The 27,824-nt window shown below is 38.4% G+C and overlaps 1 protein-coding gene across 16 annotated transcripts in view; it reads left to right on the forward strand.

Moving 5' to 3' along the window:
- Positions 1-27,824, forward strand: part of CELF2 (CUGBP Elav-like family member 2) — a 564,102-nt gene that overhangs the window by 500,370 nt on the left and 35,908 nt on the right. For all 16 annotated transcript variants that reach the window (XM_048952217.1, XM_048952225.1, XM_048952171.1 and 13 more), the window contains 4 exons: positions 5,266-5,345; positions 10,087-10,245; positions 11,668-11,731; positions 21,677-21,811. In XM_048952217.1, the coding sequence (XP_048808174.1) occupies positions 5,266-5,345; positions 10,087-10,245; positions 11,668-11,731; positions 21,677-21,811 (438 nt within the window). The remainder of the gene's footprint in view (positions 1-5,265; positions 5,346-10,086; positions 10,246-11,667; positions 11,732-21,676; positions 21,812-27,824) is intronic.

The raw sequence follows: 27,824 nt of genomic DNA on the forward strand, positions 1-27,824 counted from the left end.
CAGGCATATTTACAGGATGTTCCTGTTGGTGTTATGTGCCTGATATGCTAAACTAAAGAGCTTTACTGTGACTTCTTCAAAATACTTTACAGTGGGCTGAGTTCTCAGACCTGCCACTGTGTATATTCAGCAGTTTTTAACAACGCAGTGTCTCTATAGTAAACTGTCTGAGGATTTCATTTATAGCTAAAATGTCTGTAAGCCACAGAGATTTTTGTGTGGTTTGTATCAGTAGAAGGCTGTTTGCCACACTGGTCCTTCCAACAGGCTGTGCTGTAATATCAGTGTAGAAAGAGGAACGTCTACTTTGCAGTCTCAGCTACAAATATTTTAGCCCAACTAGAACTTATTTTTATCACGCTTGATTTCCATAGCCTTTTACTTGAGCCTTATCTTTTCTTTAAACAGCAACTTCCAACACAGAGGATCCAAAATGCTTCTTGCAGGAGTATTTTGGCAGCTTTTCACTATTGTTTCCTTGCAGAAAGTGAAGAAAAATCTCATTTATGGTAACTCAGAAGTTGTAGCAAAACCATTACACCACCAGCTGTGCAGCCTCCATGCATCAGGCTGCAGTTGCTTGGATGGCTTTGAAAATCTCCTGAGCCTTCTTCTGTATCAGAGGGGTCACCGTATATGTATATATATATATAATATGTTTTTTTTTTAAATTGATTGTTTCTGCCTTTCTTTCATCTCCAGAATTCTCATGGCATGTTTTTTAAACCTCCATTTTTAACTCTTGGCCTGATTCCAAATTGTTTTAAAAACTCTGGTAGACACTGGCAGCTTTATCTGGGAGATTTCTTGTGCAGGTATGAAATCAGACCCCTTACCTTGAGGCCTACATTCTTTAAAATGTTCTATTTCACTGGCAGCTCTCTACTATTGATGTTATGTTCCTATGTACGTGAGCAGGCAAACATTTCAAAACAGTTTATGAAAGCCCGAGATGAGAAGAACCAAGTGAAGCAGGAGCTAAAATGGGGCAGTGCTGGGCATTGTAAAATATTTCTGATAATTCAGTCACTCAAGCATCAAGCCCTAGTTAATGCAGTAGCATGGTTCAAGAAGGAAGCTTCTCTAATTTTGCAGCCTTTTCAAAATTCTCTTTAGCTCTAGGGGTAAAAGAAGACCAGCCCAGTGTGTCTGGATGTTGCTTTAGCTGAGATGGCAGATGCAGTAATGCACTCCAAAGTTTGCTCTGTGATGGGGCTGGGTGCCTCCTTCCAATTCTGCCTGAAAAGAGAAAATTACTTGAAGAAACCTGTCCCTAGTCAACCACTTATCTGTTGTACGAGGTGAGAACACAGCCTTGGAGATACAACTAAAGCTCCTAGCCCTCCTTTCTCCATCCCTTTTGCTTCAGTTAGTGATCCCTGACATTTTGAAACCAGAGGTCATAAATAATTGGAACGTGACTTTTAGGTTGGCTGTATTTACAGAGGGATCTTTTTCACAAAATAAAAGTAATTTCAAAGCGTTAGCTGTAGAAATATCCCCTCTCTGTGCTTTTACTCTCAGTCTGAGCTCCGTAGCTCCAGAAGGAAGAAATTGAAGTATCATGACTTGGTATGGTAGAACAGAAATAGTTTGCTTGTAGCCATTGATGCAGGAGAGCTTGGCCTATGGCATTACAATTAATGCAGTGTTTCAGGTGATGAGGTAAGAGGCCGTGGAAATCTTTCTTGTTTCCTTGCACCATGAGGCATGAAATCTGATTAGACTTGTCCTGTTACAATTGTGATCTACAGTCCTAAAGCTGCTGATGTTTTCCCAAAAGACCACCTGTATCCATGAGATACAGAGTGAAGTATGCTGAAAAGGGAATGTTTTCCCAGCCCCTTAGATACAAGGATGAGTATGGGATAGTTCAGGGCTGCCAGAGCTCATCTAGCTGAAACAAGTGAAATAAAGGGTGCTTAAATACCAACTTCAGATGAAATTCAAGAAAAATATCCTTGTAAAATGCCTGTGTTCCCCATATAGAAAAATTAATGGAGGCACAGAATACAAGCATCCAAGAACAGCTTTTCTCAGTAGCTCAGTTACATGTGCAAATCTAGCAATGAAGTGGATTGAATTCTGTTATGTATGCTTAGCTTCTCTCCATTCTGGCACTCTGATCATGTAGAAGGAAGGGGTTCCATTTTTCATGGACAATAAAATATATAGGATCCCATGTTTCCCACACAATAATATATATGTGCACACATTATATATACAAATATTGCATGTGATTGTCCAGCTTTGGTACCTGGAAAAAAAACCACAACCTTTAAATGTGGATACGCATAGCGTTTTAGTCTGGAACAATGTCTGGAAATATGACTTAATTAGCTAGCATCTAATTGGGATGCTTGATGGTAATAACTGAAAGTCTAGGTTATCAGATGATTTAGAAATGAAGTTGTCTACTTAATTTTTACCATGATTATTAAAGCAAATTGGGTATTTACTGTGCAAATGGCCACTGTCCATTGGTGGAAAACACCCTGCTGACCAGAGATAACAAGGGAACCTAACCTTGTAGCCTTTGGCTGGCAAACTGTAATTAAAATGCAGTCCCATCTTCTCCGTAAAATGCTGTTTCCAAATTCTTGTATTCAAGCTGCATAACCTCGTTTATCAAGCATTCCCCTTGCCAAGAGAACAAGTTTCTTTTAACTTGGTAGCTTGCTATGCAGCACTTTGCAGAGATCAGCGACAAGTCTTTTCACTCCACAACAAAGGAAGACAGGATCCAAGCAAATGAATTTGGGCTGGGCGATGAGGAAGGAGGTTTTGCCATAGCATTGGGCACTGAAAGTCCCCAGCAGCTGAGCTTTGTGCTTAAAAAGAGAAAAAGCTTAAGGGAGGGAGGAGCAAGTCTCCTTTATCTCGAGAAGAGTACAGCTTTATTTCTCTGCTGATTCACATTTCTTTTGAGACCTGCTAATTGCAACATCTTTCAGTAAGTTACTTACAGCAGTTCCGCTGGGTAGAAATTGTGATAAATGCATAAACTGTGTCTTATTGATTTTTGTTGACATTTTACATGCTTCTTATGCATTCTTAGCCTCCAATTCAGTAATTGTCACTGTGCTACACACTCCTGGATAATGAGAGCAAGAGAAGTGAACGAAGTAGTTTCTTGACCGTTATAAACAATATTACTCAAGGCTGTATGGGGTTTCTTGCCTGTCCTCCGGTATATCTCTATTTGTACTCACCCCCCTTTGAATTTGCAAGACAAGAAATGCAAACCCTTGGTGATATTTCCTCTTTTAATGATAATAACAGAAATGTTTTTGTTGGAGAGATTACTTCAATGGTAAATTTGGGCCTCTTTCATTTTAGTGCACAGCAGCATTATGGAAGCTAGCAGAGGTACTGTAATTTATTTACCCTTCTACGCACATTTGGTCTAGAATGCTGTACAGAAAGCCATTCATTACATCATTTTCTTTGACAGGACTTTGTTGCTGAATAATGGTAGTATAGTAGTTGTGTCTAAACAGCTGTAAGACATCATCAGTAGAGTCATGACATTGCCATGAAGTTTGCGTTAAAAAGAATCCTTCTTCTGATTTTAAAACACTGACCTATCAGCCAGAGGTACATAAGCCAGTTTAGGTTGTCCTGTACCAAGGGCTTTTACATTAATGAAAAAAAAAAGTACCGCATGATGCAAAAATGCATTGACTTTATTTTCATGACTAGATGTAGTGCTTTTGGGTAATGATCAGGCATTGCTTTCTCTTACTGTTGTTTGATTAAAATGTGAATACAGTCTTGACTTGATAATCTCACCAGGTGCACGGTGCAAAAAAGAAAAGGTATTTTATGCCTCAAATTGATTTGCATAAACCAAACAATCTGTTGCTTGTTGGATTGCAAAGTAGTTAATTTTGCCCATTGGCCACAGGGGCAACAACATTGTATTTTTGATGCCAGAATGTAGCTTTCATGTATTAGCTCTAAAACGACAATATGCTTTAGCCTCTCAGTGCTTAGATTTGCTTCATTTGGAAATCTTTTAAGTAGTAATAATAATAATGTTTTGAGGAAATTGAGTGGAACACTAAATTATTCTCTGAAACCTAAGTTCAAACTGTGCAAGGCTAAGGGAGCTGAAAATCAATGCACTTTTAAAGTCATTAGAGATCACAAGTGAAATAAGTCTGTGTTGCTTTAGCTAAGCTTTTAGTGTGCCATGGTATTATTACAAAATCAGCCCGAATCTGCATTAATTTCACAGTCTTTTTCTTTAAGATGCCCAAGGGTGCATGAAGAATAAAATGTAAATCTCAGAAGGCAGTGTTTTTATTAGTCAAAAGGGCAGTGAGTCATGCACTAAGAAAGTTGACCCGTACCATGCCCAGTATAGGTATGACTGACAATAGTAAAAGAGTGGAAAAATAGCCCAGGCATTCGCCTACTGGCTTTCATTATGATTTAAAAGGCTATAGAGGGAGAAAAGTGATTTTTTAGTTATTCATGCACACAGCTTTTGAATTGTTCAAGCTCTTGGTAACTTTCATAGATCAAAGAATTATACTTGTACCTAGGACTGTGAGAAGCAAAAATCATAAAGATTTTTATTCTTAACATGTTATTTTCTTAAATGTTGAGATTCCACCTACGTTACTGAATTTTGTCTGAGTCTTTTTGCAATTAGTTGCAAAGTTCGCAGTCAAGTTTTTCTCATCTTTACTTGTACGGTTGTTCTTGGTGCATCACGGAAATATGTAAGTGACATTATGGACTCCTTTAAATTCTCAGCTCAGCTGCCGGTGATGCCAGTTGTTTATTCACTGTCCAATATTTGCCGACACAAAAGCCATAGCAAGCAGTTATTAATGCATGGCCCAAATGGACTCAACTATGCAATCCAAACTCTGCATAAGAAAGCCTTAAGTATGTCAAACCCTGTGGCTAAAGAACAAAACCAAACAAACCAAACCAAACCAAACCAAACAAAAAAAAACAAAAACAAAACAAAACAAAACAAAACAAAACAAAACAAAAAAAAAACCTAAATTAAAGAAAGAAACCCTTTTATCCTCACCCATCACACCTAATTTTTTTTTCTTTCATCTATGGTCAGATTAGCAAGTCAGCACTGTCGATAAATAAACTAGAGAAGTTGTTTATTTTTATGTACTACTGAGAACAGTGTCGTCTTGTGGCCGTTCTCGTAGACTGTGTTGGTTTAACAAGCGTCCAACCCTTTTGTCTTGTTGTTTTTTGTCTTTCCTGCTCCCTGTCCCCTTGTTCCCACAGGCTGTGCGTTTGTCACATTTTCTACAAGGGCAATGGCACAGAATGCAATCAAAGCCATGCACCAGTCTCAGACCATGGAGGTACAGTACTGTATCATTTGCCCTTTCTTTGTTTTCTTTGTGCAAATGATTGCGAATGGTAAAGCCATGCTCTCCTGGACCAGATCAGACACATGACAATCACAGATTTAAACTTTTTGCCAACTCACACTACCTCTCCTTGTCAAACGTGTTTTTCTTAACGGCCTGGAAGCACACAATCAGGTTGCAGTATCCAAACACATCTCTGTATCCTGTTCTCAGTGGCATTCACAGAAAATAAAATTGCTGTGAATACCACTCTTCACTCATACTCAAGAGTATAACTAATGAGTAAATTGCTTTTAATATTAACACCTCCCCCCCCAAAAAAATCTTAGTTTCCTTTAAATAGATGTTTAAGTGTTCTGGTTTGTGCTGCTCTGAGAAAAACCTCAAGAGATTTAACGTGGCCACCCTGAGTTACTAGTGCATGCGTTTTCCTGCAAATGGAATCTCTTTTTAAGCTAATACAATTTCTCTTTCTTCACGATAGCGATAAAAACGCTAATGATGAAGGAGCATATTGAAGCTTCCTACAGAGCACCGCTGTGCCTGGCCCCTCTCAAGCTCTATCTCCTCCCACATTGCCTCTACGGCCTCATATTTTGTAACAATGAGCAACACGAAACTTGAAACCCTTTCACTTAACGTGAATCCACAGCAGACTAACGATCCGGTCATTGGAGTGGTGATCAAGTGCCACGGCTTGTCTGGCAATCTCAAACTTTTGTCAGTCTGTGATTTTTGTCATGGTCTTTCAGAATTTTGCACAAAAAACCGCACAAGTATTAAGTCTTTACTTACTCTGGATCTTGTAGCTTATCATTGGAGAGTGCATGTTATACTGTATTATGTATACTGTATCTTCGTGTAGTGATGATTTTTTCTCATAGGTGGCATTGATGTTATGTGCACTTGTTTCTTTTTATTTATTTTTACACCAGGACCTTTCGATTTCTCTCAGTGATTTTTCTTTGCAATGCTCTAGTCTCCCAAAGCATGCGGGGTGCTAAACAATCATTATTGCGTCATGTCGTTAGCTGCTTTGTGTAATGAGCCAGGGGGGGAAGAGCAGGGGTGGGAGAGTGGAGAGAGGACGAGAAGGCAAAGGAAAAAGAAGGCAGTGCATGAAAATGTCACAAACTGTTTCCTGTGTACTACAAGTAACGATACTGGCATTGCAAAGCTATTGTCTCTCCAAGCATCACGTTTGAATTTGGTTGAGCTTATTTTATAATTGATGTGTTTTTCTTTTCAGTGCAATGCATTTTTAAACCCTAAGTATGTAGTTTTTAGATGAGAATCTTCCAATGAGACAAGAATATTTGAAATTATCTTTACTAGAAAACCTATGATATATGCAGTCTGACAGTATATTGTGGAAAAACTGCCACTTTGAGTTTTTGAAATAATACTCATAGTAATTTGTCTGCCATGCACTGCTCCATTAATTCAGATCTATATATTTTGCTGGGTTTGATTCCATGTAAAAAGAAAATGTTTATTGGTAATATTGTGTTTTACCTATATTTTTCCATATGTTTTAATGTATTTTTCTGTCTAGCAAGATGAATTTTACACAGGTCTACCTCAGAAGATGGTAACATTAAAGAGATAATACATCCCAGACAAATTCATCCATTCTTCTGTTAATTGCAGTGCTCCAACTGAGGCTGCATTTTGTTATAATGCTCCTGCTTACTTCAGTTCTAAAAAATGATTAGACTTTGATCTCAATATCTTTAGAGTTATCATCAATGAGAACCCCAAACTGGCAAGGCAAGGCAGTTCCAAGTATTTTGCACTTTGAACATCTGGGTCTTTGTGCCAGTTGAGCTTAGGCTGGAGTCCCTTCCTGGAGAGAAGCAGTACACCCTCCAACTCCAGAGGTGATGGGCTGAACAGAGTCTGTACACTGTATTGCCAACAAAAAGAAAAGTACGAAGGCAGCACCAGCTGTCAGGAGTAAAATTGCACTAGAATGGGGTGCAAATGCTGAGCCACTGAATGAGAAAGGGAGATGCACCTTGTGTGTGTGATGCAAGCCAATGCTCTTCTACTAGAAAGCTAACTTACATTACCTAGCGTTAAATCTTGGCTTCTCAGCCTGAAACAGTGATCCTTGGATGCATTTGTTTCACACTGAATGCAAAAAAATAGATGGGCTTTGGGGAGAATATGTATTACACAGTCACATCAACTCAATTACTGCAGATTTTTTTTCTGATTTCATTATTTTTGCTTCCTTGTCACACATTATTTACCAACATGTATTTTCAAAGTGGGTAAAGAAAGAACAGTAGGGATGTTAATATCCAGATGAATATATCTCTTAAAATAATTAGTTCTTTTACTACTTTTTGCATCTGACTTTCTGACCTGGTTAAATCAACTGATCTTCAGTACATAACTGCTGCTCTGAGTTTCTATTCTTCTATCTCATTTCCGGGGGTTTTGTTTGTTTGTTTAAGACATTGAAATGCAGTACCAGTAGAAGACACTAATTTGTTATCATGGAGTAAATTTGATGCAACAATAACAACCCTTTTCTCATATAGAGCCACTTGCTACATATAATTTCAGTCTTCAGAATGTTTGCTCTCTTGAAAATGATGAAGTGATGAAATATAGAGCAGACAGTGAAAAAAAATGAATTATAGACTCATAAATTGCAGAGATATTGTTTTTATACAATTTACTGACATTTAAGCATTCATAAATATGTCAGCTGTAGTGTCGAGTGCTGAGCTGCTGAACTGAGAACTGAAATAGCCATAGAATATTTCTTCCTTTAAAATTCAGTTCTGTTTCTTTGGAAGTAGATTTGATTCTCCTGTACATCTAGGTAGCAGTCAGTAAGTTCTGGTTTTGATTAGCCCAATGCTACCAAAGCTCATATTAAATACGGTACAGCTTGCTTTTTTATTAGTTGAAGCAGAAAAATTTCTTTCACACCCTCCCACCCCCAGCTCCTTTTTTTTTTTATTAAAGGACCTTGTCTTTAATACTAGTATAAAAATCACTGAAGAGATGTAATTTTGTAACAAGCTGACTCTTTCATAATCTTTATTTGATTGCTAGAGTGGTACATATCTCCTTTTTTCTTGCTGAAACACTGAAAGACAGTTTTACAATGAAACACACAGGGAAGGAATTGGAGGTGGAATAATAAGTCACAAGTGATGATTTTCTAAGATAATTCTAAAGGAAAAGTATTGATGGGAGATCTTCATACAAGAGATATTATTATTGCGGTTTATTTCATCATTTTGTCTGTTGATTTTGAATGTTCTTAGCATTTGTCCTGGTGTGAGGTTCTTCAGAGAAAAGGTACTCAACTGTTCTCTGTAGATTGTAGAGGAAATAAACTTTGCTAAAGATGCTCACAATGCTGTGAGAGCAGTCATGAGAAGAGTTAGGCTAAGTATAACCAGCCTCCCCATCCCACACTGCACATGTTGGCTAAAATGCTGCTCTCTTTTTTGGACTTGAGTCATCTTTCACTCCTACCATTATGTTCAAATTGAAGTTAGGCACAAAATTAGTATAATAATGCATGGCAGGTAGAGGGAAGTTATTCATTGGTTCCTGTAGTTGGAAAACAGTAAGGAATGGATTGGCAGCTACCATGACTCACAAAATGCCTGAATTAAGAACTGAATCACTGCAGTACATAGTTTGTTCTCTTGATTTGAAAAAATGAAGCCTAAAAAGGTTAAAATATGAAAACATTTGATAGTGGGGATAAAAAAAATAGGGTGAGAGCAACAGGGACATTTTTCATATTCACTTCTTGTTCTCTCATTGACTTCGCCCAGGAATATCCAACCTGATGTCCAAGGGAAATTCTTAGGTCCCTCAACAGCCCACCCAGGCCACAGCTTCTCAAGGATCCCTGAGATGGGTGAGGAGCAGGCTGCAGACCAGATCTTGAGTTCTTTCCTACTGTCTGTTTCCTATGGGGTCTTGCAGCTTTCCCAAATCATATAACAAGAGGCTCATTGAAACAATAGGAAAATAGAATAAAACCTATAAGAGTGGTTTGAATCAGGAATGGGCTGCTCCCACCAGAAGTAGTCAGTTTTGGTCCACATCCTGCCTTTTGTTCACACCTCAAGGGTGCTCAACACAAAGTGTGCCCAGGAGCAAGCTGCAAGTGGGTGAGTTGTTCTCATAGCATGGCCCTTGGTGTTCATCCAAGGTTCTTGATATGGAAGGAACCAGTGACCCATTCCTGATGAGTGTTGCAGTAAATCTGGTGCTCTCAGGCCTATTTATTTAGGATAGACAAGACAGCTGCACCAAGCACAGGGAGCCCGTGCGGCAGGGCTGTGTTGGCTGTGTGGTCATTGGCAGCAGGGAGGTTGGACACCTCTCCCTTTGGCGATGCCTTGAAAACAGACTGCAGACAAAGCAACATGTCCATCTCATCAGCTGTGAAGCTTAATTAAAGAGGACTGGTACACTTGCTGTCTCTGGCAGCAGTTTTGATAGCTGGAAGGAAAAGAGAGCCTGAGGAAAGGTGCTTTATAAAAAGAAATAGGGAGTCGATTTCTCTACAGCCTCTTTTCCTGAGAAGCTGAAAATCTTAGTCCTCGTGGTCCTACACATCAGTCACAAAGAAAGGAAAGCTATCAGGTTGTGCCATTGCCAGTGGCCCTAAGGGATGTGGCTGAGCTCATGGTGCAGGGTTGGCTCAGTGTGATTTAACACTTCTTTTTCCCGATCTGTCTAACCACAGGGCTGCTCTTCGCCAATCGTGGTGAAGTTTGCTGATACCCAAAAGGACAAAGAGCAGCGGCGTTTGCAGCAGCAGTTGGCACAGCAGATGCAACAGCTCAATACTGCCACTTGGGGAAACCTCACGGGTCTTGGAGGACTCACACCACAGTATCTAGCTGTAAGTTCACATCAGAGGTGGTGCACCTATAGCATGCTGTATTTATTTTAGACCCATGAAAATTAGCAACAGTAAACTTCCTTCAATGGAATAGTAAATTCTGCAGGACATATAGTATGTCTACTTCTACATTAAAAAAAACTTTCCATGTTTATTGCATGATTTAAAAATAAATAGCAAAGAATAAAATTTGAATAAACATTTCAATGCATTGCTGCTGTCCAAGGCAAGAAGCATTTAAAGTTTACTCGTGCTGCAAAATAAAATTTTGCTCCATTAGTTTTATTGTTCTTTTGAACATTACGTTCTGTTATTCGTTGCAGGAATAAAATTTTATTCCTTAGGGTAAGACAGATAGGTATCTGAACACAACACTGTACAGTCCGTATCTGTATGGTGCAGCTTCTAAACTAGGATGTTGTGGTTCAGTGCTCTAATTTTACATATTTTCATCTGGAAATTACTTTTACTTTAATGCATGGTCCCATCAATGCTAAACACACGTGGTTCATACTATCTTTTACAGAAGGGAAGGTGGCAGAGGAAAGCAATTTGTCTCTCATAAATTTAAAATGATATTTTCTTTGATCTATATGTAAGAGGAAAAACAAGTGCTAGCTGCTGCCCCTGATGGAGAAAGCTGAAATACACAGCTGTGTGTCTATGTCTTGGATTGCCAAGTCTACCTTGCAGCATGGCTGGAAGGGTTTTCTGCTTCTTATGGCTCTGGAGCTGAGTGTACAGGTTGGGCAGCTTCCAATAATTTGGGGAGCTCCTGATGGTTCTGAACTAGACAAATAGATGCGTCCGTATCTGTACTGTATACGCATAAGTGCATAATTTGTATGCATACAATGTGTTGGTATAGTGATATAATGATAAACAGCAATTTACCTTGCAATTAAATATATGTATCGGTATTGAGGTAGGCTAATTAATACTGAGGTGGGCTAAATTGCTGTATACAAATACCAGTCTAATGAGTATCTGTGTGCTTGATTCATATAGGTAATAAAGAAAAAACTGAATTCAAGAGGGTGGTGGAGAATGGACCGTGATTGACAGAGATGAGTTATAGTAACTACTAGACTACAGAGGGTTGTAATTAGTCACGCTATGTTGGTTTAAATAGATTTAACACCTGGTTGTTAAAAAGAATAAATTGATTAATTGTTTTAAAGCAGCGATGTTATTGAGTTTCCCTTGTGCCTCTGTGTTTCTTAATAGAGATTAGACATTAATATGGATTTACAGCATTGACTCTAGGGATGTTCATTCCAACAATAGACAGAAGCAAGAGACTGCATTAATGTAAAGAAAAGCATAAATACTCCAAATGTGAAATGATCGCTCGTTTTAGTTTTATCTTCATTTGTTACACTAATGTCAGATAGATTGCTGTTTTGTGTTGTTAATTTGCAGCTTCTGCAGCAAGCAACTTCCTCCAGTAACTTGGGTGCCTTCAGCGGCATTCAGCAAATGGCCGGTAAGTTGAAAACCATTTCATTCTATTCTATTCTATTCTATTCCAGCTATGTTTTGTATTCTTTAGCTATCAAATTCTGCATCTCTAATAATCACACTGTCGGGCAGGGGGCTGTTCTGTATTAAACGTGGCAGATGTACTGGCAGGGGACAGCTCACGGTTCAACGTCAATAGAAACAGTTTCTCCCCTCTTTCAAAAACTGAAATTAAACCCAGAGCTCCCAGGTTGAGCAAACAGTTTGTCTTGCATTAGTCACCTGCCATTTGTCCAAAGTAACCAATTGTAAATTGCAGGAGAGCTCTTGGTCCCTGCAGCTGTATCCTTCCCTATGAAAAGTGTCAGTAAAGCAACAGCAGGATTACGTTCTCATTTCCAGCGAGATTTCTGTGTCCTGAAAAATCAAATTAATGGCAGTCCTCAAACATTTTAATAATAGGTGGTGAGTAAAAATGTTCTGACCTTTTTAATGAAACCCAAGATTACAGGCCTACCTTCAGTGTGGATTTTCAGGCTCCTTTTATAATGATGGAAAATTAACTGGGTGCCTTTTTGACTTTGGAACCCTAGTTGACAAAATTACACAACAGAAGCTTTTATGTAAAAGTATAATCTTTAGTCTGAGGGGAAAAAAAAAAGAAGAAAAAAAAAAGAAAGAGAGAAAGAAATAAAAGAGGAAAAAAAATCAAAGTCTGGGCATATTTGAAAGCCAGCTCGTTGGAGGGCTTCTTAGTAATGAGCTGCGTGCCAGTAGTAACTGATGTGTAGTGATTAGCAAAAGGTCGCTCCCACTGTGTGACCTACCATGCTGATACCCTAACTTAACATGATGCTGGAGAAGGCAGCATGTGCAGTAAATCAGAGCACAGATGCACATTATGCCCGCCGCGAGAGACTGTTAAAAAGCTTTTTTTTTTCTTGTTAGAAGGGAAAAAAAAAAAAAAAAAGGAAGCACAAAACCCCAAATTGCTGCATTAGTTTGTTTTAATCATGAACCCACTGAATCAATAGCATACAGCATTGTGCTTGCTTCATCATTACGAAACAAAGAGTAAAATATTCACAAGTCTTTCTGAACATCATTTTCTCACTCTTCTTCTAATCCTCGTCTTTTGCTTCTTCTGATTCGGCTTTGAATGAATCCTGAAATACTTTAACAAGTACAGATCTACCACACAGCATTGCTGTACCCCACAGGTATTCTTTGCTCAATTGTTACATTATGCCATTATTGCAGTGACATCAGAGACTAATGTGAACCTGCTGTCTGACAATATAAATTGGCCTACAGATGACAATATCTCTGAATTATTCTCTCTTCCTCAGACCTGCTGGCAGTGCTTGCTGGTTCTATTATGTTACACTTGCAATCTAGCTTTTTTTTTTTCATCTAAAAATGTATCTTAATAAGATAAACAGAACAGAGCAATTCAGTAACAGTTTTATGCTTGGCAGTTTTGGAAGTGGCTTTGAGCTCAGAGATTGTGTTTAATGTTTTCATATTTGGTTAAGACTGCGAAATGAAAGAATTGAGACACTGAAGAAAAATAATGCAATCTCTATTACATTATGTGCATCTTGGAAGTTTTCTGTTGCCTTTTTCTCCCAGGTAGTGTAGATTCAGCTTTGTCTCAAACAACTGTGTCAAAGCTAGAAATTTTAGTCAAGTAACTTTAGAATGGGCTCTCAAACCAGGATTTATTCTCTGAAAGTCAGATGGTCTTGAGGCTAATACGTTGTAGAAGCATATCACTTTTACTTGAGGGATGTACCTTCTCAACTGAAAATTAGATGCTAATGTGCTTAGATATGGGATGATTTAATGACTGACTGCCTCTCCTGGAAAACAGTTTTAACTTTATATTCATTACAAAAACTGCTCTAAATTTACTTCTTTCTTTCCCCAAAATATATAACTGTTAAACCTTACTGCTGAAGATCAAATTAGTGACATTAAATTTTCTCTCCAAGCTATAGCTCCACCGATGAGCACAAAAGACTAAATGTTATTTCACTGTTAGGACCAAGAGTTCATGTCCTCTCCTTGGAAATCAAAAATTATCCAGGAATTTATCTTTGGTGCTATGTTATGCTGTGCGCTCACTACTAAAGACTCACATGGTGTGTTTTATAGAAGGAATAGAAAATGCTCCAGTGTCTCCAGCAAGGTCTCGCCTGCTGCTGTTCTTGAATGTTTGTTCTCACAGCCCACAAAGCAGCATAAAGGCCCAGAGTTTTTTAACTTAAGCTATTTGCATTCATTTTGCAAAAAAATGAATCCAATATGTATCTTTCACATTGTGTATGGCTTGCTTATTAATAGAATATTTCAAGTTGAAGACTAAAGTCTACACATGACTGAGTAAGATGCTAAGACGATAGGTTATTGATGCTTGCATGTTCTTTGAGCTAAAAAATGTGCTTACAGTCAAATGTTTGTTCTGGTTCTTGTGCTGAATTTAATGGTGAGGGTTAGGCATTCCTCAGAATAAGTAAAGACAGAATCTGCATGCTTGAGTAGTTCTGCACGCCAGAATTTATTCAAGCACGTGCAGTGCGTTTGAGGGGTCAGAGTTTTGTCTTTGAAGTCAGTGAGTGTGCTTACCACTCAATCCAGGCACTAAAAGTTTGATCAAAAGCCACAGAAGCTGTGAAATTCTCACTCTTACTTATATGTCAGGGCTTTAGTGCCTCTTGAGCACAGAAGTCCTGACGAAGTCACAGTTTGCTAAGGTGGGATGCTTATTGTAGATGCCCCCTCATCCAAAATTGAGGACCTCCAGATCTGGAAGTATTAACTTGTACTGCTAAAGCTCATATCGTCTCTGAGCTACCCAGAAGGTACATAGCACACACTCTATACATGTATATAAATGTACATGTAAGGAAATATTTCCTTAGGAATAGTATTTCTTAAATACAAGCAATTTTCTTTGCAAGCGGAGCCTCAAAGTAGTTAAATTAATTTTTATGCTTTTATGGTTTATATCTTTGGTTTTATTGGAGGGGATATTTGCATAGGCATTTTTAGTTGAAGGCAACTGGAGCTTGTTTAAAAGACAGAGAGGTGATCCAAAGAAAAATGAGGATTTGTCTCAAGATCTCACTAGCATACAAACATTAAACAAACAAATCAGCTCCAAAAGTGAATCCTGTTCTTGCTGTAGCAGCCCACTGGCACCACTGTGCGTTCTGTGTTTCCTTTACCCTGTGTTCATAAATTATTTGTGATGCCCAAGTAAATCATGATACTGGCCTCACTAAAATTTGTGATATTTGAATTTGAAAGGCAACAAGCAGTAGGTTGCCATTTAGCTTTCCAAGCCTTAAGGTTCCACACTCAATTCCCCAGCTTAGATGTTCTCATTTTTATTGAAAAATGAGATTTTCATGAAATCATTTTATTTCAGGAGCCAAACCAAAGAAAATAATGTAATATGTCAAGACTGGTTTAAAAAAAATAAAAATAAAAATAAAAATAAAAATTGGGAGAGTTGGCAGTGCTGCCTTGGCTATTATAATAATCCCCCAGTCTTGATTACAGGAGCTAGCCCTACCTTGCCAAACTCTGCTTTATCACTCTTTGTAAAACATGCAGGCACGTACCATCACTGAGTGTATATTTTATAGTGAGTACTTCCTTGCTTTTCTTCCCTCCTACAATATCTGCTAATGCTAATTTAAAGACTGTTTTCCCTCACATACCTCGCAAGCTTCAATGTCTAGCCTTTGCTTTGTCTTTGGAGAAGGCTAATAATGTGGATGAATTTCATTGTATTATTTGATTGTCTTATTTTAGAAAGACAATGCAAGCTGCAATAAGCACTAGCAAGCTTTCAAGAAGGAAAAAAAAGATTCCTTCTTCAAATATATACAGATTGCATGGAAGGTATAGTTCAAAGGTGATGGATGTTGCTTGAATGTTTGTATTGAATTTGGCTGGCATTGAATTGCATCAAAAAACCAGCAGTTTTTTAAGTGAACCTGCCTGTGTAAGAAGAACCTGGGAAGTACTATACAGACAGTGTAAACACAGAGGTTTTTATATTCTACTGGATTACTGCAGAAAATTTGAATGCCTCCAAATTATATTATCTATGAAGATTTTCTATCATCTATTAATGCTGTGGCTGGAGTAAACATTTTCTCATGCAGAAATATTTCACCTGTATATGACCATTCAGAGCACATAAATATGTGTGGAGCTCATTAAAAACACAAAGGAATTATCTTAATTTCAGTAGACAGCCAGTGTGTTTTGCTTTCTGAAGTCATGCATGAGAAGAATCCATGCTTTTGGCTTTTCAGACACCTAAATACTCTACAGCTGGGGCTTTTTATACTTTCTCAATGTATGTTCTTTTGTTTCAAGTGCATTCCAAACACTCTCACAGTTTTGTTGCATTTTGGGATGAACTTCTGGCCCATTCTGAGCCCTTTTCAATTCATTTCACCCTTCTTTTGCAACCCAAGCCAGATTTCCTCCTGTTGCAGAGTCTGTAGGAGCAGATGGGTGAGAGAAACTCTGTGAGATTCTGCTTTCTGAATATTTCCCTCTAATTGTTGTATTGGCTCAGTGGATCTGGAGGGACCAGTTGGAAGCCAAGGGCCATCTGCACAAAAGCTCTATACTTTTGCATTGGCCCAAGGATCCTTTATATCCTCTGACTTGTTTGTGGCTTCATTCCAGCAGAGCCATACTGAAGGAGGACTTCTCCTGCTATGACCCCTTTAGGGATATCATATTAAAAGTAAAGGTCAGTGGGAAACTCTTTCCAGCTCAAGGGAGATAGCTGTTTCTTAAAGATAACTACTAGTTTTGAAAATGTTGACCTCGGGGACTAAAAGCATTGAGCTTTTGTAACACTAATTCCATTGAAAGTCCTTAATTTAACCCCTACAATTTGCATTTTTTTGAAGATAAGAAATTAAACAATTTGATTTAGCATTCTCTTGGAGAACCAGATTTTGAAGGAAGTGTGGCTCTTGCCAATCCACGTGTAGCTCCTGTTCATGGGAGAAGGAGAAGCACCTGGAGAGGAAAACTAAGGCTCCGCAGCTTACGAGATGTGCTTATTCAGATGGTGAAAGTGTGTGATGTGGAGTTTGGCCAAGTCTGGATACAAGATCTGTAAATCTGGCTGGGCTTTCAAGAAACAACAGAAGGAGGGAGAGAGGCTTTTGATTCCCTTGGCCTCTCTGAGATTGGAAGTCATCTCACTGACCTGCAGCAGCTTGGAAATTGGGCATCCAGACTCCCTATAATGTCAGTGGAGAGGATTCATTCCTAGGCAGCAAGTCATTTTACCATGTTAGTCTTACCTACTTTAATTCAATGAATTCATACTCTCTCCCTTGATTGTAAAAAAAGCCTGGGTAATTTTAATTCTTGTGAAGTTAGATCAGATGGATCTCTCCAACTAAGACTGGGAAATTTTCAGTTGAAAAAAGCACGTTTCATGCCAGGAATGTGTTAAGAGATTGTGTAACTTGGAAATGGACTGAAATCCTGTGCAAGTCAACCGATGGTTCTAACTTTCGGTCGGATTTAAGCATGTATTCTTAAATAACGTGATTACCAGGGTAGAATCCAATATGGACTTAAAAGTTGTTTTAGGGGCTTTCCTAACTCAAACAGTAAGTAGTCAGGATACCTTAAGCACTTCTGAGATAAGCAGCTTTTCTAAAGGTAGGCGCACTGTATGTATGATTTAATGGAGGTAACAGTCTCCTGTCCCTTTCAATTCTTTAAGTATTGCTGGAGTAACACTGCACTTTCAGACTCAGCCTGAAAAGACTTCCCCAGTTTGTAACATAAGCATCCAGAATGGCTGGTATCAGTGCCAGGAAATGGATGCTTTTTGGCCTAGAAATGATTAATGTATTTTACCTTAATCCACAGTTTTTAACCTGCAGTCAGAATATAATTCAAAAAGAATAAATCCTTATAATTGGGATAGATACAATTTCCAAAGAAAGATAGGCAACAGCAGAGGTCAAGCTATTGTAAACTGTTTAGGAGTGATTCAGACGCAACTCTGATTATCACCACCGATTTTGAAATTCTCTGTGCATATCTTGTCACTAAAATGTGGTCAGCGCTTTATCAGCATTTGTTCAGCAAGCAAATTAAGCAATTTCCTAATATAATTTTACTATGATATTTGGAAACCCAGATCTGAAGAGATCTCGGAAGACTTCAGGAATGGTTTGTGATTCTGCTGCCACCTCTACAAATAACCCAATAATTTCAAATTTACAGATATCACAGGAGAAAAGCTGTGGTGACTGAAACGAGGCAAATTGCCTCATTGTATGAAAGTTTGTGTCGGAGGCAGAGCAAGGAGTTGTCGAATATAAATCTCGTGCTCTCAAATTTCCCCGTGTTTTCACAGAACTGCATCTGTGACTGTGGAGCACTACAAAAATTTCCTGCGAATGTGCTAATAGGCCTTATGAGAATGTTCTATCACCATCCATCTGTCACTTTTTAACAGGCCTGATTGGCAAGCACTTGTAACAACTGACATCTGTTCTTGCTTATTGATATGTAGATTTATGGTAATTGCTGTGAACAATAAGACACAAAATTACCTAAGGTGAACATTAAATTAAATTTTCATGCCCCTATCCTTATAAATAATTTTTTTAAAAATCTTAAGTTTCAAGCAAGGCATACCTTGCATCTGTTTTGTACATAATTTAATTGTTTTTTTAATCTGCCAAATAGCAAAATGAAAGTTGAATTTCCTTGCAATTTATTTGCCAAGCTAATAGCACATTGGTAAATACGTGTTATTAAAAATGGAATCAAACTGTATTGTGATTCTGTTGTGGTTTTGATTTTTTTTTATCATTTCACTTTAATTCCCAACATTGTCTCTATCATGAAGATCAAGACTTATTCCTTGCCCAGAAATGTTTTTCCCCTACAGGGGGACTTCCATTTTTCATGTGTAACTCTGCCTGTGAGGCTGCTCTTCAGCATTAAGCAATTTGCATTTCTTGAGAGAGAGGTGCATTTGCTGAGTGAGCAGCACTTTCAAATGAGAGCGATTTACTCATTTTCAGTCCAGCTCCATTGTGGGATTTGGGACTGTTTTAAAAAAGTTGCAGGATGTGAAATGTGCGAAGACAGTATGTGAAAAAGGAGAGAGTGACCAAGCAGATTAGTCCCACAGAACTATACCTTGACTGAAGTTCAATTGAATCAAAATCCCCATTTGAAAGGAAAGTACATTTTGGATTTGGAACTTGAGAGTATTTGGTTTCCCTTCTCCAATTTTGTCTTAGCAAGTGGGATATTGACGCGCTTGTCAAGTTGATGGGCAAAGCCAATGAAGGGAGAGATGATAAACTGCCTAGGGAACATAAAACTGTGATGACAAGAGTTATTTTTTTTGAAAGTTGGAGCAAAATGAATCCTAAAGAGCTTGTGTATTAAATGATAAATAGCTGACACAAGCAGCTATAGGGCATGCTGGGGGACTGCATGTGCTCTGAGCCACTGCTGACAGCCACTCCAGGGCACTCAGTGCAGTGGGGCTCTTTGGGCTCCTTCTCATGACAGCAGCAGGCAGGTTGGTTGCTTTTTTTCCTAAAGGCACTATAGCTGACACCCCATAACATCTGCAGAGCTGGTTGGTGGCCAGTATCTTTTAGTCACCTCCGCGCTCAAACAGACTGGGTGGAGAAACAACTCCGTCACTGCCTCGCTTGTTTATTCATCTCCTTTTGGCATAGAAACTCTTTCTTTAATTTGATGTATCCCTCTTGTCCTTGCACAGGAAATGTCCCACTATAAAATAATGCTTTTCATGATGATGCAATGCTGGTATTAGTTTTGCATCCACACAGGCACGACAGTGACACGCAGGGCCCAAGAGAGCTGTTGTTTGTTCTGTTGACCTTGTTTTGCCACTTCCTTGAGAGCTGTACAATGTATGCACATTGCCTTCCAGCTCCCATCCTTCTGTGCTCACACTCTTTGCTGCTACAGCCTTCTTCAGCTTTGCATGCATACACAAAGCCCTGTATATGAAATGCAAAAAAAGAAAGCAGTATTAAGTTGCTTATGAATCTATTTATGTCCATACTGATGTTTAGAGAAAGGTCCCCACATTTTCCAGAAGCATGCGGGATTTGGTTTGAGGAAGTTCCTGTACTGTTCTGTGTGATTTGCTCACTATTATTTAATCCTGCTGTATGTGCTGTTTAAAAATTGGAAGTGGAAACCTCACCACAGAAGAAATATAAGCTGATTATGACTGATCCTACTGATGAATTACTTACCAGAGGGTGATAGAAATCCATGCTGCCATGTGGAAGAGCCAACCCACTGCTTTATCAAATGTCCATTATAGTGTGGCATGAAAAAGGGGCTCTGTGAAGATGAACAATGTCTGCTGGACATTTTAGGCTGTATAACTTATATTTCTTATAAAAGAGGAAAGTAAAAGGTACCTGAGGACCAAATTCACAAAAAAAAAATGCCCCTCTGTTTTGTTTTTTCCTTCTCAAACGTGCTTACAAAGCTATAGGTTTGAACTCCTTTTTTTCTTCTTCTTCTCCAAGCTGATATGAGGTTCACCTGGTATGAGAAACAAAGTGTGCACAAAGAAGTAATATCTCTCTCTTGTTAGACAAGCTAACATTCAAAAAAAAAGGAAAAGAAAAGAATGAGTTTTCAGGCACTTGAGCTCTTCTCTGAATGTTCCCCAAGACTCAGGTAGTCTTCTCAGCTCTGTCATTTGATCTAAAAGAAAGTATTACTCTTCATACAAGCATCATATAACTAGTATTATGGTTTATGGTCTGTGTTATGGTCTGTGTCTGCTTTTTCAGTTCTACCAAGGGCTCAAACATGTGGAGATCTCTCATGTCCAAACCAACTTGGTAAACACACACTGCCATCCAAAAAATCTGTTCCATGCCAATATGTTGCCTTGTGATCACTCCTTTGGACAGTTGCATCTTATCCATAGGATTCTGAGAAGGATCCAATCTGATTAATATTAGCACCTAACTTGTATCTGTGTTATAGTCTCATACTGAAACAGTCCTCTGTAGAATAGGGGCTTAAGTACTTGGCATAGTCCAATCTAAAAGATAGGTGCCTTAAAAGAGACTCCCAATTGCTCTAAGTCAAATGAATGCCATTTGCTGTTCCTTGTTCATCTTTTTTTCCATTTCACATAATTTGTATTTATTGTTTCTCCTTTTTAACTCGCCATCTAAGTTAAATCCTTTGCTGTTTAAACGAATGCATTCCTTGAAGATCTTCATTGAAATGCAGGTGTACCTCCCCCATATCTTCTGAAATAATGAAGTAACAGCTGACTGAGTACTCTTGTTATCACAATGTAGAGCTTATGGTCTGAAAGTCTCCGCTTCAGTGATGGTGCTTTGATCAGTCTGATACTAATTTGATGCTCTTAATACATACCTGGTTTTAGAAATGAACTATCCAGAGGAAAATCAGTACAACTATTGGCTACTGCACAGTGCAGTCTTAGTAGATACATTCAGATGGGACACGGGAAACAAATTATATTCATCCTAATTATATGACCCTATATTGAATCTGTTTTAAATGTTAAGTTATCTTCATTACACCCCCTGTTGTGTCAGGGAATAGTATTGCTCCTGGGATTCACACAGAGTTTAAATGACTTCTAATTCCACTCTTCCCTTATCGAAGTGACACCAGCCAGATTTAATTTTCCTAACCGTAGGCTGGTGCCATTGCCATATTCTCTGACTATGAAGGCAGAAAGGTGAGAGATGCTATCTGGGGGCTTTAAGTGGCTCCCAGATTGTAAGTGTCTTGGGAGTAAAGGAAACTGAATCTCATGGGAAGATACACCCATTGAAAATAGTTTATTGGTTTTTTGGGTTTTGGTTTTTTTATGGCAGCTTTTAATTAACTCTGTTGCTTCTCCACACAGGCATGAACGCTTTACAATTACAGAATTTGGCAACTTTAGCAGCTGCAGCAGCCGCCGCCCAAACCTCAGCTACTACCACCAATGCAAATCCTCTCTCCACAACGACTGGTGCTCTGGGAGCCCTCACAAGTCCTGGTAAGAGCAGAATGCTTGCTTTCAAGATGCAAGATGAGAGCAAATAGGAAGAAAATATTTAAAACTGATACCATGCTGTGGCTAAGTTGTGTGCTTGTGTAAATTCTGGAAACCCTTTTAATAACTGGATACACTGCTGTTGCTGTTATTTTTAAGAAAATAACTTATTTTTCAAGCTGTCCAATATGGACTTGTTCTCCATTGCAGACACATTTCAGGGGTCATCAAAGCCTAACAGACCCATCTTGCAAAGCTTTACATCAAGTTTACAGATGAATGAGAAATTTAAGCTAATTTTAACTTCTCAGAAAGGGTTCAGAACATGAGCTAATCCTTCCCATCCTACAGAAAGATTAAACAAGGCGGTACTTCTTAATTCCCAGGGGACAAATCTTTGACTCTAAGCCCATTGTGCACTTTTTTTCTTCACCCATCATAAATTTTTAATGCAGTCCTTCTCTCCTTTTTTCCTTCTCTTTTCCTTGCTGTAGCCTCTATGGAGCTGTCTTGTGGTCCTAACTGAGAATCAGAATTGATATCAGGTGCTTAAGGAGTGCACAGCCACAATCTGACTTAATTGCCTCAAATTGTATGGGGAAATAAGGAGTAGGCTAAGAGACAGTGGTGCCTCCATTGCCAACATGTACACTTTCATCCATGAACTTCCCATGTCTGCAAAGCCTTTGCCACTGAGGTAGTGCAGATCAAGAGGTTAGTAACACTTCAGCATCCCTGAAGTCCATGGAGAGAGGTGTTGATTCAGTGTAGTTATACTGGGTTTACAGTGAAGTAGCTGAGTGAAAATCTGGCCGCTTATGTAAAGATAAAGGCTGTAGGGTGTAATTATTTGCATCATGAAGTGTGTTTATTGCTGTTCTAAAGAACATTCATATTATTTTAGACACCACTAAAGAACATTTGTGTTTAATCTTGTTTAAGTGTGTATTTATTCCCCATGAAAAAGTAATTCATGGCAGACGGTTTGAGCACATCAGTAAGGAAAACAGCCTTCGCTGCACAATAGAACTGGGACCGAATGTGGTGCCGGGTGTTAAAGCTGGCCAACACTTACCATTATATTACAGTTTTATTGTTCATTTGGGGGAGAGGTTAAATGGAAGGCAGCTTGACTGAATAGTGAGTTTGTGTAGGTTTTTGCTGTTTCTTATGTGAGCCTCATCTTGACCTAAAAATAATCCGGCACAACAGATTTAAGAAGTAAATTAGGGAAAAATGATTTGGTTTTGCTGATTTTTTGTATTTATTTATTTATTTATTTATTTATTTATTTATTTATTTATTTTTTAAGTCTGAGCTTACTCTTGTCTCCATCCTGGAGCTGGATCTTAATACATTGCAGAAGGGTAGCCTGAGTGTCTGTGCTTCTGCTCTATTGTCTTCATGTCACCTATTTAGAGAAATGTTGCATTTCTTGCAACATTAGTTGTTTCCTGCTGTTTAGATGTTAAATGTCTGGGTAGCCTGTCCTCCCAACGCATGCTCAGCATCTCTTGATCTACACTCACTAGACCTCTTAAAACAACTAAACATACTGCATAGCAGTGCAGAGGGTCTAGAAGTGAACTTTCCTATCAGTTGTGGGGCATGAGAATCTCAGGCAGCAGCGTACTTCTGTTGTGGTGTTTGCCTTGCCATGTTAGCACAGGACTCAAAATTCACATTTCAGGTCCACATTTTTCTCTCTCCCTCTCTAACACAATCTCCTTATCCAGCCTGGCTGAGTTGCTGGTCCCTCCTAATCCAGGCTCCTGAATGCCTGGATGGATGGCTGACTTTAGCCCATGTCCAAGCCTGCAGAAGCTTAGGAAGATGCTTTGGCTGGGAAGGTATTTCTTCAAGATAAGAGTTCTTGGGGTGCCATCTTAGAGCAAGTAGCAGGGTTTTCCAAAGAGGTTAATTATTCTGGCTCACACTTTAAAGGTATGATATTTTTAAAAAATCTGGGACATTTAACCTCTGAAATGGTGTATTCTGAATGACAGTGCTTCCTACAGACAGTCTTATAGACAGGTTGGCGTACCAAAGAGAAAATCCGTATCTAGTAGCTTCCTTAACCTGTTTCTATTGCACAACCAGCCTAAAAACAACTCCTGATAAAATGTCTTTCAGTTTGAGCTTTCTTACCTTGTTCCACATTCTCTACCCTATTAAGTATTTTTTAAACCTAAACAGTATTTTCAATGGCTCTTCTCTGCTCTGTATGAAATGAATTTAGCTCAATAAAGCTTGTCAGAGTAGCTCAAAGTATTTCCATTAGAATTTGAAATATGTTGGCAGAAAACATTTAAATGTGCCTCTCAGAGTGTGAATGTTTGGAGGCCTTGAGGATATTTTTTTGTTCCAGTTTTCTTTTAATAGAACACTTCAGTTTGTTGTGTTTCATAAGTGTAAATTATTTTGTCTGATTTCAAAGCCTGCACAAACCCCAGTAAGAAATGTTTGTGTCTCTCCAGATAATGCATTAAATTAATATTTCTCAGTTCAGAAAACTACCCAAATTTAGGAGAGTGTAAAGGTACATGCTTAAATTGAATTATTTCCTTGATGCTGTTAAAGCCAAAATCCTACTCTGAACAGGAATGGACGTGAGCACGTACTTCTAATATGCCTTAAACTGTGCCAGCCACATCATAAATCACATCCACATTTTTACCCTTATGTAATTCTATCCCTCCTAAAGATCTCTCTTGAATGTGTCTTCGACCAAAACCTGGAATCACAGAATCATATAACAGCCTGTGTAGGAAGGGACTCATAAGGATCATTGAGTCCAACGCGTGGCCCCACACGGGACCACCCAAGCTCTTGTTTTGTCCTTTGTCTGTGTTTGTCATAAGAATCCCAGATTATTGTAAATTACTTCCATTCAAATTCATCTCGCAGCTTAAGTTTACATAGGTAAGATTAGCAACCTTCAATGCATCAGACTGTTAACGATGGAGGTCAGACCAACTTTGATGCATTGGCAACACAGAAAAACAGGCCAGGAGGTGAGAAACCAGCATGGTATCTGATGTCTGAGCATGTCAAGTTCTGTTGCTGACTTCTAATTGCAACATGCTCACAAGAAAAATATTCACTGTGATTCAGTAGTGATTGTTCAATTTGTACGAAACTCTTTCTTCAAGATTCACATATTTCCAAGCAAATTAAATTCCAATGATCTTTCTCTCATATGTGCTGTATACTTATTAAAAAGCTTTGACCGCCACAGAGTCTAAGGACAGTCGTTCTCCTTCATGTACTAAATACTTTCTCTTAAGCTTGAAACACTATTCATTCAGAAAGAACAGAGACAATGCAATCCCCCAAACTATTAATTTTTTTATAATTGTAAATTTATAATTTCAATTTTGCATGCCCATGGAAGTCTCTCCCTACAGCATTGTTAGAAATGATTTTTTAAAAGCCTTTGCTTAAAAAAACATAAAAGATTAAGCTTTCATTTTAGTAAAAATCCCCTCAGGCAATAAATAGGTTCTTTTGTCTCTTGGCCCTGGAAAAAAAATTAAAACGGTTTAAATTGCCCATGGTTAAAGTAACTGTTTCTTGCAATTATCAGATGTTAGTGAATAAAAATGAAAATGAAATCAAGAAAGAATGAAAACCAGGTAAATGCATATTATGTCTTTCATGAGTTTCTCATGGGTCTTTTGAAGACTCATTTAATCATCTTCCTTGTCTTTTATTTTGATATGATAATTGTTTCCTTTATTTACTTTAATCACCTCTATTTGGTTAATTAATTCTTCAATTTCTTTTCATTTCACTCACTTACTTAGAATATGTTCTTGTTTCAAAGGCAAGTGCCTGCAGTATTTCTTAATGTAATGGCATGGCCTTGGGGTAGCTTTTACCCAACTCTGTGGAGCCATGGATGTTGTCTGAGCCAGTTTGTCTCAACTTTCCCCTTGCTTCTTGCCAGAAGGTTGCATTTCTCATTATATCAACAAGGAGGTTGGTGGAACTGTGTCAGGTGTAGTCAGGATAGTGGCACTTACTTTGGGCAGGACAAATCTCAGGTGAGTGTTAGGGACTGTGACCTGCTTTCCAGAGAATATCCTTGCCATATTCTGCAGAAATTCTGACTAGCAGAAAGCCCACAGAAAGGCTGCTCCTGCAGAGGTGGACATATGAACTTAGGATCAGTGTATCTCCCTCCAACACTCTGACATTTACTTTGCTTTACTTGACCCATTACCCTAATTTTCACAAGGATAATGTTTGGGGTTTTTTTTCTGGCTTTCATGGGTAGTACAACCTTGGTACTGTAAAAAATGTCCTGCTATCTTTTTGTAAACTACTATTAAGCAACAGCAGAAACATATCTGCACTCTGAAAAGGAAGAATATGGAAGCTGGGTTTCAGATGCCAACTTATTTTTTCATCTTATAACTTTCCACCACTGCATAGATTTTTACTGTTGAATGTCATAGCATGAAAGACACAAAATCACATAGTTTTGAAGGGTCTCTACCCAGAGTCTGTGCTCCAGGCTCCTGCTCAAACCAGAGCCACATAGAGCAGGTTGGTGAATGCTATGTCCAGCCACGGATTGAACATCTCCAGAGAGAGAGATTCTACTGCATCCATGGGCCTGTTTCAGTTTTGTTTCTTAAAATTCTTACATAACTGTTCTTCAGTTGCCGGTAGGGAAGCTCTTAAACACAGTAGCTTAATGGGTTGTAATGGTGACAGGAGGACAGTTGGACTAGATGATTTTATAGGTCCTTTCCAACCTTGTGATTCTATGATTCTATGATACTCAGTATAACTTCTGAGTTGTGGAAGAATTGCTAAACCAGAAGCTAATTCAGTTGCATACTTAGGAGCCTTGATTTTCCATCACATTTTCATGATTATTTGATTCTCTAAACTATTATTTATTCACACCACTGAACTAGCTATTGATGCTTCTGTAACAGAACTCTTCAGGTTTATCTGCTGTGTAAACCTAAAAGGAAATCTGTGCAAAAAACACTGTCATTGTAGAAAGACAGACTTTTTTCTTTAACAACCTCTTAAAATCAAGCCCAGCTTTTGCTATGTTCTGTCAGAATTCACCTTCTAAGCCTTATGTTGAAAAAAGCCCTCCTCACATAAAAAATGTAAAAATACTCATTTCAGACAGATGCTGACACTGAAGTATTATTGCGTTCCCCCTAAGAAAGGAACTCCGTGAAGTATAGAATAAACTGAAAAAAGAGAAGAAAAAAATATTACCAGTAGTGTCTGTCCTGAAAGAATTAGTTCAACTCTTCCCCCTGCTAAAAGCAGAGAATTATAACTCACAGTTAAAATCTGTGGTTCATTATTTTTCTACCCCCTAATATGGCACAAAGATTGTCTTTGTTAGTTGAAGGTATTCATGTTGTGAACACAATTGTTGTAATGTTAGCGATTTTATGGAATATACAAGGTGCTTCAGCTGGGAAGCAGTGGAGAGTGTTCAAATAATCATTCTTAGAAGATTCTCTTTTTGTTCACTTCAGTACAATACATTTTTCTCCAATCAGCAGTGCAAGGCTGCCGCCGTGACATTTTGTTAGAGGCCAGTACACCCACTGAGATAGCTGTGATTTGCTTCCAGGATGATCCAAAAATAACCCTGCCAGTAGGTGTGTAGGAAGGTCTGACAGTTTGCTGAAGACTGAATTGGACTAGATGTTTCATGTTGGAAGAGATCGGTTTAAAATGCAGAATGGCACTCTTTATACTGTAGTACAAATTGATTATTTTTGTACCATCTCATGTGGAATTAATGCAGGTTCCATTGTTACAAAAACATTTAAACTAAGCTTTGTTTGATTTGAAGTACTTAGGAAACTTAGCTCTCATAATGTTAATTGTTGCTAGGATAAAAAAACAATTGCTAAATATAACATGTATCTTAAATAAAGGCTTACTTATACCATTTGCCTACCAAATGGATGCTTCAGGTGATGCTTAAACATCCCAAATATATGATTTTCAATGTTACATTTAAATGGAC

The sequence above is a fragment of the Lagopus muta genome, chromosome 1, assembly GCF_023343835.1.
Source record: "Lagopus muta isolate bLagMut1 chromosome 1, bLagMut1 primary, whole genome shotgun sequence".
Taxonomy (NCBI): domain Eukaryota; kingdom Metazoa; phylum Chordata; class Aves; order Galliformes; family Phasianidae; genus Lagopus; species Lagopus muta.